This window comes from Halichoerus grypus, chromosome 6 (genome assembly GCF_964656455.1).
Source record: "Halichoerus grypus chromosome 6, mHalGry1.hap1.1, whole genome shotgun sequence".
Lineage (NCBI taxonomy): Eukaryota > Metazoa > Chordata > Mammalia > Carnivora > Phocidae > Halichoerus > Halichoerus grypus.
This window is the reverse complement of record NC_135717.1, coordinates 126,989,167-126,999,433: the sequence shown is the minus strand read 5'-3', so window position 1 is coordinate 126,999,433 and position 10,267 is coordinate 126,989,167. Positions and strand designations below refer to the sequence as shown.

Sequence of the window (10,267 nt, the reverse complement as noted above, 5' to 3'; positions counted from 1 at the left end):
GCAAGCTCCTGTGTCAGTAGGTGCCCGGTGATGACATTAAGGGCGTCTCTAAGTGCTTTGCCGCCGAGGGCCCGGGGACAGCACTCGGCACTCGGCTCACTCGGGCACAGTAGCCAAGGGTCTTCTGTGCCCCCAGGCTCCTTCCTGCTCCCTCCCTTACACTGAGTTTTTTGTTAGCAGCTCCAGTGAGGACAGGGAAAGAAAAGGAGAGAGTCTGCGACTTCCATTAAATATCAGCACATTGCATTTTTGGTGATGGCTCGTCGGAGGTAATGAGCGAAATCTGCTCGATCACCATATTAGAGCAGCCTCTGACTAGACCTCCGACACTGAATTAGTTTTCTTCCTCCCTTCCTCTCATTTATTCTTGGTCTTAGCAACTATGTCCTGAAGATCTATTGTTATTTACTATGAAAAATACTGTGAGGCCCACAGAAGAAATGCAAAGTGGGATCTCTGGCCAGGGGGTGAATTTGGGGAGGGAAGAGAAGAGGACCAACTCACTGTGTGTTCGCTGTAGGCAGAATAAGGGTAAATGTGCAGTGAGGCCAGTGCTTCTCTTGGTTGTTTATTGACTGCTTACCAAATGCTAAGCTGTGTGTTCTGGTGACAGAAGCAGAGAGAACAACTCAGACCTTGCCCCTTGAGGAGCTTATTGCCTCTGACAGTGTTTCCCAGGCAAGGCTCCCCCACCACTTGCATTGGAATTAGCTGGCCTTTGTCTAAAGAAGCTGATGCCTGCTCAGATCGACACAATCAGAATGTTAAAGGTGGGCCCTTGAATCTCAAGTTGTTCCGTGAGCACCCCAGGTGAATTTTTTTTTAAGATTTTATTTATTTGACAGAGAGCAGAAGCAGGGGCAGCGGCAGGCAGAGGGAGAGGGAGAAGCAGGTTCCCTGCTGAGCAGGGAGCCCAATGTGGGGCTCGATCCCAGGACCCTGGGATCATGACCTGAGCTGAAGGCAGACGCTTAACCAATAGAGCCACCCAGGCGTCCCCAACCCCAGGTGATACTTAAGCACAGGAGAGTCTGAGCATAATCTCGTGGCAGAGACAAACAAAGGGACCCAAACAGGTGTAGCTAGGGAGAGCTGTGCTGGGGGGTGCACAGGCTTGTGACTGCAAGGACCGGGGAAGAGGAACACACACTGCTTGTTGGTGTCCTTCAGGATTGTGGCAGCAGAGGGGGGCACTGCACCCCCAGTCTAACACCGCGTCCAGAGTAAGGAAGGGGCCTGTGGGAAATCACCTCAATTGTTCGGATCTTTGTTCAAACAGTGCTTTCCCGGAGAGGTCTGCTATAGCCATGTTCTAAAAGGACTCTTGTCATTCTTTTTTTTTTTTTTTAACTTAAATTCAATTAATGAACATATAATGTATTATTGGTTTCAGAGGTAGAGGTCAGTGATTCATCAGTCTTATGTAACACCCAGTGCTCATTACATACGTGCCCTCCTTAATGTCCATCACCCAGTGACCCCATCTTGTCATTCTTCTTATTCGGACTTTTCTTCAGAGCACCTATCCTCTTCTGACGTTGGAGTTGTGTGTCTGTCTCATGTACTAGTGTAGAAGTTGTGAGGGACTGGGGGGTGCCTGGGTGGCTCAGTCGGTTAAGCCTCTGACTCTTGATTTTGGCTCAGGGCATGATCTTAGGGTCATGAGATCGAGCCCCACATTGGGCTCCAAGGGCATGGAGCCTGCTTAAGATTGTCTCTCTCCCTCTCCCTCTGCCCTTCCCACCCTCCAAAGAAGTTGTGAGGGACTTTGTCACTTCTGTCCACAGCTGTATCTGCAGTGCCTAGAAGAGTAGTTGGCACATCGTAAGTGCTCAGTAAACACATAAAGGCGCTTCTGGGAGGGCAGACGGATCCACAGTGGCCCCATCTCTCAGCTGCTCAAATGATATTGCTCTCAAAAACTGCAAGAATCTCTAAGCTTCCTGTGGCCTTTCTGTCCCTTCTTGGCAGCTGGGAACATTGGAAGGAGCCACGAGCAGCCCTGACCTTGTTCTCCAGCTCTCCCTCACACAGAGACATTTGCATGGTACATCTCTCCCCAACTGGGGCCCGCAGAGACTCTCTCTTCCTGGTGTCTGAGTCCTGGGGAGCCTCTGAGCCATTAGTTTAATGTGAGGCTTCCTGGAATATCAAAAAGCTATTTCCAGAATGGAAGAGGGAGCTTTGGAGAGGTGAGTGTGGTCTGATAGAGGAAGGCCAACAACAGCTCTGGGGAGAGGAGGTCAGGATTCCAGAGCCCGCCAGGATCCTCTGGAGCCCTTGCCGCCAGGGAGGATGGGCGTGCAGTGGGTTGTCCTGTGCTGCAGCCCAGTTTTTCTGAAAGCCTTTTCACAAAATGTTCTGCATCACAGGTCAATGTATAAGACACGAGTTGTAAGTGGAAAGTTGGCAGAGTCCTTTGGAAATTGGCTAAAGGGCAGGAAATAAAGGGTAGCAATAAAAACCTAAAAGGATGTTAATTGGGGAGTGCCTCAGGGAACAGGGTTGAGACCAGCTTTTTATTATTTACATTAAAAATACTTGAGAATGGTTTTGAAAGGATTTTCATGTTGGCTAATGAAACAGCATTAGGGAGCTGTGTGTGGAAATGTGAATAGTGGAATTAGGGAAGGATTCAATTTATTGATGGAATTGAAGCGAGTGTTTTCTGACATGTTTCTGTGTATCAGTCCACATCCATTCTGTTGGCTAGATTTCCCTTTGGGTAGTGGGCAGGATGACTTCAGCTTAAACAACTCGAATCTCTACATATGTTTGGCTGGCAGAAAAGCACTGGAAGAGATTCTGGCACCTTAAACCCAGGGTAGTCCTGAAATTAAATGGATGTTATCTTCAGACCTGGAAATCTTTCCTGTAGAAGGAGCTAGAAGACAGATGGAATCTCCCACTTAGCTAGAGGCATAAGACTGGAACTGGAGTACCCAACATCATCTCCCACCTCCCATAACACTTTTTATTCTGTGGAGTTTGGATTATTGCAGAAGTGTATTGTAGATAGACCCCAAGAAGAAGTGAGCAGTCTCTCTTAAGCAAAGTCATTGCATCCTGGCAATTACAGCATAGTGAGCCAGGACTGGGGAGGCCAGAGCCAACATTTGCTGTCCTCTCTAAAGCCTGCCTCAGAGGCCTCACGGAGGCCACCAAGCCCTGGATCTCCTTGTTTGCGAGCCTGGGCCTGTAGGAATCCTCTTCAGCCTCGCTACTCAGAGTGCGGTCCCAGGACCCACAGCATCGGCATCACAGGGGAGTAAGCTAGACATGAAGCCTCTCCAGCCACACCCCAGAGCTGAATTAGAATCCACATTTTAGCAGGATCCCCAGTGGATTCCTAGGCACATTAGCATTTGAGAAGCACTGCTAGAACATTTGTGACACCCAGGAATCACAAGAAAATACAGCAAAGGGGATTTGGTTGCTTCTGTGGAGGGAAAACTAGACCACATGAGTTCAGTGGCCTGAGGATAGAATTCTGGCATTTGGGACTTTCCAGTCTGCTGTAAACTGAAGATTCTCCTTGTTGTTTTCTTTAATTTGGCCTCATAAGGCACAGTGCCTTCTCTAGGAGGTAAACTCACCCTTAAAGTGGATATCCCTTTTGAGAAAATGTTAAAAGCCAGTCCAGCATACCCCTGAGTTCTCTTCCCCTGAGTGTGGGCCGTGCACTGGGCCACTGGCTAATTGTTACCACCTAGTTAGCAGGCCACAGAGGCGTGGTACCTGGAGGCTGCTTTTCATTTGAGCTCATTTTCCAAGGGCTCTGTGGGTAGGTGTGTGGTATTTTTGTTGTTTTCTGCTGCTGGGTGTAGGCTGTTAGTCCACAGGACCGCCCTATGTCGGGGTGTCACGGGCCTGAGCAAACCTTTCTAAAACATAGGAGGCGTGGCTTTCAAAGATGTGGATTTGAGCAGTCTGTAGGCCTCTTAGAATTGAATTCTCTGTAGGTTTGAGATGACCTAACACTGACTGTGTGTGATGGGGCACGCAGCTGCTTAAACTCCAACCTCCCTCCTCTCCCTGCCCCTCCCCTGGCCTACAGCTTTCACTCAGACTTGCTTTTAGAAGACAGGAGAGAGAAAAGAAGGGGTTGAAGGAACTAGAAGATTGACAAAACTGACCTGCGTTTGTCCTTAGCTCGTGAGGTGGTGTACACAGGGCTGGTTCTGCCAAATTAGGAGGGAATAGTAGTGAAACCCCAAACTCTTTTCTTGCCAGAGTTGGGTGAAAATAGATTTGTGACCTAACCCAAATACTGCTTCATTTTTATTCTTACTAGTTTTGTCAAGGTTATACTGTTCTTCTCCAAGAGTTTGGGCGGATATTGAAATATCCAGGTCCTTCCAGGTACTAGAGATGAGGAAAGACGTCATGTTTGCCAAGATACAGTTTGGAGATTCAGACTTAGCATGTGTCCTTTATAACTGAGGCTAGATTGAGGCCCTTCAAATCTGAGTATAGCTCTGAGCCCCATCCTTACATGAGAGGAGCCCTGCCCCTAGGGCCTCAAACAGGTAAACCAGAAAGTGATTCATGTGAGCCCATTAAAAGTGTGTCTCCTTCAGTCCTAGACAAATACACACAGAGCAACCACTAAAGATCTGAGGCTGGCTTTCTCTCCCCCACAGACAGAGCCCAGAACCAGGGAAATCTGCTATATTCATCTTTATACTTAGAGCACCTGGCACAGAGCAGGCCGTTAGTTAAGTCTTTGTGGAATGGATGGATGTGGAAGGAGGAAGGAGGCAAGCCTCTGACTGCTCTTCTGGCTAGCACAGTATCGACTATAAGTATTGTTCTAGCTATGTCTCAGGCATTATTACATTTTCCATTCATTCTTCCTTGTCAACTATTAGGCCCACCTGGTGAGCCCCGTATGTCTATACGGCAAGTCTCCGAAGGAGGCTACGTAGCCCCTGGGCACAAAGCTGGCTCCACAACCAGGTACCTTATAGTGCATACCTAAAAATACCCAGGCTAGATGGGAAAAGAGAAAGGAATTCAGAAGCTCATTTGTTGTGGGAAATAATGTGCTCCCAACCTCTTAAGTAGGAATATTCCCATTCTTTTCAGGTAAGAGTCTACGATCTCTCCAAATATGAGCATGGATCAGATGATGTGCTGATCTTGGCCACTGATGGACTCTGGGATGTTTTATCAAATGAAGAAGTGGCAGAAGCCATCACTCAGTTTCTTCCTAACTGTGATCCAGATGACCCTCACAGGTTTGTGCATTTCTGTGATGGTAGGGTTGTTCCTCGAGCCAGTTTTCACGGTGTGAGTGAAATAAGTAATCATGCACTTTCCATCATTCATGATTTGCTGTAGAGCTGATATGGATGGATTAGGAACCAAACTGTAAAAGGGACATTTCTTATTAGTAGTACTTTCACAGCCGAATAAAAATCCTCAAGTTGAACCTAGATGCAAGTGGTAAAGAATTTGATTTTTTTTTTTTTTAAGATTTTATTTATTTATTTGTTAGAGAGAGAGAGCGTGGGCGAGAGAGAGTGAGAGTACAAGCAGGGGGAGCTGCAGGCAGAGGGAGAAGCAGGCTCCCTGCTGAGCAAGGAGCCCGATGTGGGACTCGATCTCAGGACCCTGGGATCATAACCTGAGCCGAAGGCAGCCGCTTAACTGACTGAGCCACCCAGGTGACCCAAAGAATTTGATTTGTAAGATACTTCAGCAGCATGTTTCTCACATTCTTTCTTTGTAATTCCGAAGTGAGAATAATCCAGTTTGTGATCCTCCTGTTGAGAGTAATACCAAATGCTCCCAGCATCGATTTTTATTCATTGGGAAATGATTTTTGAGAAACACTGAGAAAGGAGAGAGTAATTAGAGTAGGTTTTCATTTGTAGGATAATGGCAGTATAAATATCCCAAACAATTCTAGGTGACTCAGAAATAAACAGAAATCCCCTCGGGAGAAAGGCAGCTTTCACTTAGAACACAAGGAAACAAGCCACCATGAGAAAAAGCCAGTAGAAACAGCAGACAGTGGAGTGGGACCTATAAACAATTCATTCTTGAATTTATCAGTCAAAAATATAAATATTTTAACATTTCAGAAATGTTTTTTAAAGTGTTGAAAATAGGAACAAGGACAAGAGACTATAAATTGCACAGATTTTAAAAATAAGGAAATGGAACTTCTAGAGATTTATTTTTAAAATAAGAATTAAAAATTCAGTGCATTAAACAGATTAGAGATAAAGAAAACACTGGTGGGCTGGAAAATTGATCTGAATAGTCCAGAAAATGGCTGAGAGACAAGAGGGAAAATGTAAAAAAAAATGAGATTATGAGACTAGGGGAATGACCTAAGATGCTCTCAATAGCATTTCAAAAGGAAATACTGTAGATGAGAAGAAAAAGAAAAAGTTCCAGAATTGTTGATTGATAGTAAACTGAAGATCCAGAAAGCCCAACAGATCTCGAGCAGAAGAAATGAAAATTATAAGTAGGTATTTCATAATGAAACTGAAGAACTTTAAACAAACAAAATAATAAAAGCAGTTGGAAAGAAAGACAAAACAGATCTATATAAATAATATTTAGACTGTGAAAGCTGACTTTTCAGAAACAACAATAGGATCCAAAAGACTATGGAGTTACATCTTCAGTTGTCTAAGAATATTTTATTAACATGAAAGTTTTTTTAACATACATGAAAGAATTTTCCTATGTAGTAAAAATATCATTAAAGAGGGTAAATTAAAGACATTTTCAGGCAAAACACAACCTGAGGAATTTTAATGCCAACCAAACTGCTCTGAAGAAAATTTTCTAAAGGATGTACTCAGATAAGAAAAGGAAATGGTCCCAGATGGAAGATCTGAGAAGTAAAATGGATTATTAAGCTAAGATAGTAATAAATTTGTAGATACATTGGCTATATAAAACAGAAACAAGAATGTCTAATGTATGGTACTAAAAATGATAGAATTGAGATACTAAATAAAAACAGCACAATAAATTGGCAAGGGGGGATAGCAAATCAGTTACAGTGTGCTGTGATTCTACTGGAAAAGAGGTTCTCTTAAAAGAGTTTAGCTTTAGATTCTAAATGTGTTTAATTATTTTATTTATTTTATTATGTTAATCACCATACATTACATCATTAGTTTTTGATGTAGTGTTCCATGATTCATTGTTTGCGTATAACATCCAGTGCTCCATGCAGTACGTGCCCTCTTTAATACCCATCACCAGGCTAACCCATCCCCCCACCCCTCTCCCCTCTAGAACCCTCAGTTTGTTTCTCAGAGTCCACAGTCTCTCATGGTTCGTCTTAAATGTGTTTAAATAGCTAAGAAAACTATAAAACAAATAGAATGTATAACTGTTAGACTAATCAAGGGAGAGAAAACCTACATGGAATCAGAAACCAAACTTCTGAAACTTTATAAATCAAAAAATTATAATAAAATTAGAAATTACTTGGGTTTGGGGGCACCTGGGTGGCACAGTTGGTTGGGTGTCCAACTCTTGGTTTTGGCTCAGGTTGTGATCTCAGAGTCATGGGATGGAGCCTCATGTCAGGCTCTGCGCTCAGCGTGGAGTCGGCTTGAGATTCTCTCTCTCTCGTGCTCATGCTCGTTCTCACGTGCTCTCTCTCTCTCAAATAAATCTTAAAAAATAAATTACTTGGGTTTGAATAATGGGAAGAATACTACATATCAAAGCTTCAAAGGCTGAACTTTGAGTCTTTTTTTTTTTTTTGGTCTAATTTAATGAGCTATGCATAGATGAAGACTCCAGTCACCCCTGACCTGCCAGAAATAGCTACATCCTCTCCATGTCATAAGATAGCTCTTTCCAAGACTCCCCACTATAACACCAGGAACCCCTGGCCACAAGCTCTAGACTCCTTACCACAGGGAAAAATTTTCTGAGACTAGGACCTTGAGGACTGATGTGTGTTATGGGGCCATTTCTGCCTATATTATCCACATAAATATGTACATAAGGCCTCTTATAACTTCTAGACTCTAGGAGCCAAAGGAGTGGAGCTACCTACTTGTGGACCATGTGTTCTTTTCCTGAGTGCAGGCCATTAGGAAACACCTGTCCTAACTTTAAATTTTAGGTCTGCGGTCCTTATTTCTACAATAGCATCTAATTTAAGAAGTGAAAATAGCAGAATAAACACAGAGTAATGGAAGGAAAAAATTATAGATAAGAAAATAGAGAATAAATATTGAATAAAAATAAATGATAAATGAATTTAGTGAAGTTGCAGGATACAAAATCAGTATCCTGGAATCTGTTGAGTTTCTCTACACTAATAACAAACTAGCAGAAAGAGAATGTAAGAAAACAGTCCCCTTTAAAATTGCATCAAAAAGAATAAAATACCTAGGAATAAATTTAACCAAGGAGGTGAAGACCTTACTCTGAAAACTATAAGACATTGATGAAAGAAGTGGAAGAAGACGGAAAGAAATGGAACAACATTCCATGCTCATGGATTAGAAGGACAAATATTGGTAAAATGTCCATACTACTCAAAGCAATCTACAGATTCAGTGTAATCTCTATCAGAATACCAAAAGCATTTTTCACAGAACTTAGAACAAATAATCCTAAAATTTGTATGGAACCATGAAAGACCCTGGATTACCAAAGCAAGATTGAGAAAGCTGGAGATATCATAATCCCAAATTTCAAGATATACTATGAAGCTGTAGTAACCAAAACAGCATGGTACTGGCATAAAAATAGACACATAAATCAAGGGGACAGAATAGAGAGTCCAGAAATAAGGCCACATTTTAATAGTCAATTAATCTACAAAGGCAAGAATATACAGTGGGGAAAGACAGTCTCTTCAACATATGGTGTTGGGAAAACTGGACAGCTACATGTAAAAGAATGAAACTGGGCCACTTTCTTACACCATACACAAAAATAAATTCAAAATAGATTAAAGACCTGAAACCATAAAACTCCTAAAAGAAAACATAGGCCATAAACTCTTGGCCTTAGCAATATTTTTCTGGATGTGTTTCCCCAGGCAAGGGAAACAAAAGCAAAAATAAATAATTGGGACTACATCAAACTAAAAAACTTTTGCACTGTAAAGGAAATCATCACCAAAACGAGAAGGCAACCTCCTGAGTGGGAGAAGATTTTTGCAGTATGATATATCCAATAAAGGGTTAATATCCAAAATATATAAAGATTCCTGTAACTCAACACTCTGAGGGAATAAAAGACAAAAAATGCTTAGAGGACCTGACTAGACATTTTTCCAAAGAAGACTTACAGATGGCCAACAGAACATGAAAAGATGCTCAATATCACTAATCATCAGAGAAATGCAAATCAAAACCACCATGAGATAGCACCTAACAACAGAATTGCTAGTATCAAAAAGATAAATAACAAGTTTGGCAAGGATGTGGAGAATAGGAAACCCTCGTGCACTAATGGTGGGAATGTAAATTGGTGCTGCCACTGTGGAAAACAATATGCAAGGTTCCTCAAAAAATTAAAAACAGAAACACCATATGATCCAGTAATTCCACTTCTGGGTATTTACCCGAAGAAAATGGAAACAGTAGATCAAAAAGATATATTCATCCCTCTGTTTATTGCAGTTTTACTTAGAGTAGCCAAGATATGGAAGCGACCTCAGTGTCCACTGATGAATGGATAAAGAACATGTGTATATACACATAGAAAAGGGGGGATCTTGCCATTCTCAACAACATACCTGGAGGGTATTATGCTAAGTGAACTAAATCCAAGAAAGACAGATACCATATGATTTCACTTTTACATGGAATCTAAAATACACAACAAATGAACAGACAACAGAAACAGACTCATAAATACAGGCAACAGACTGATGGTTGCCAGAGCGGATGGGAGCTAGGAGAGAGGAGGAACAGGTGAAGGGGATTGAGAGTTGCAAACTTCCAGATATAAAATAAATCATGGGGATGAAAAAGTACAATATAGGCAGTATAGTCAATAATACTGTAGTAACGTTGTCTGTTGACAGATGGTAACTACCCTTACAGTGAGCATTTCATAATATATAATTGTCAAAGCACTATGTTGTGTACCTAAAACTAATATAATACTACATGTCAACTGTACTTCAATTAAAGATTTAAATTTTTTTTTAATAATAAAGTCAAAGTTTATTGTTTAAAGCAACTAACACATTAGGAAAATGCAAATTAAAACCACAGTGAGATATCACCTCACCCATCAGGATAGCTATTTAAAAAACAAA

General features: G+C 42.0%; 1 protein-coding gene across 2 annotated transcripts in view; it reads left to right on the top strand.

The window, feature by feature from the left end:
* PPM1H (protein phosphatase, Mg2+/Mn2+ dependent 1H) overlaps positions 1-10,267 on the top strand; it is a 243,318-nt gene that overhangs the window by 215,686 nt on the left and 17,365 nt on the right. Inside the window, exon 9 of one of the 2 annotated variants that reach the window (XM_036122874.2) lies at positions 5,089-5,240. The exons of the other annotated variant lie outside the window; for it this stretch is intronic. Within the exon in view, the coding sequence (XP_035978767.1) occupies positions 5,089-5,240 (152 nt within the window). The remainder of the gene's footprint in view (positions 1-5,088; positions 5,241-10,267) is intronic. 2 annotated transcript variants of the gene reach the window in all.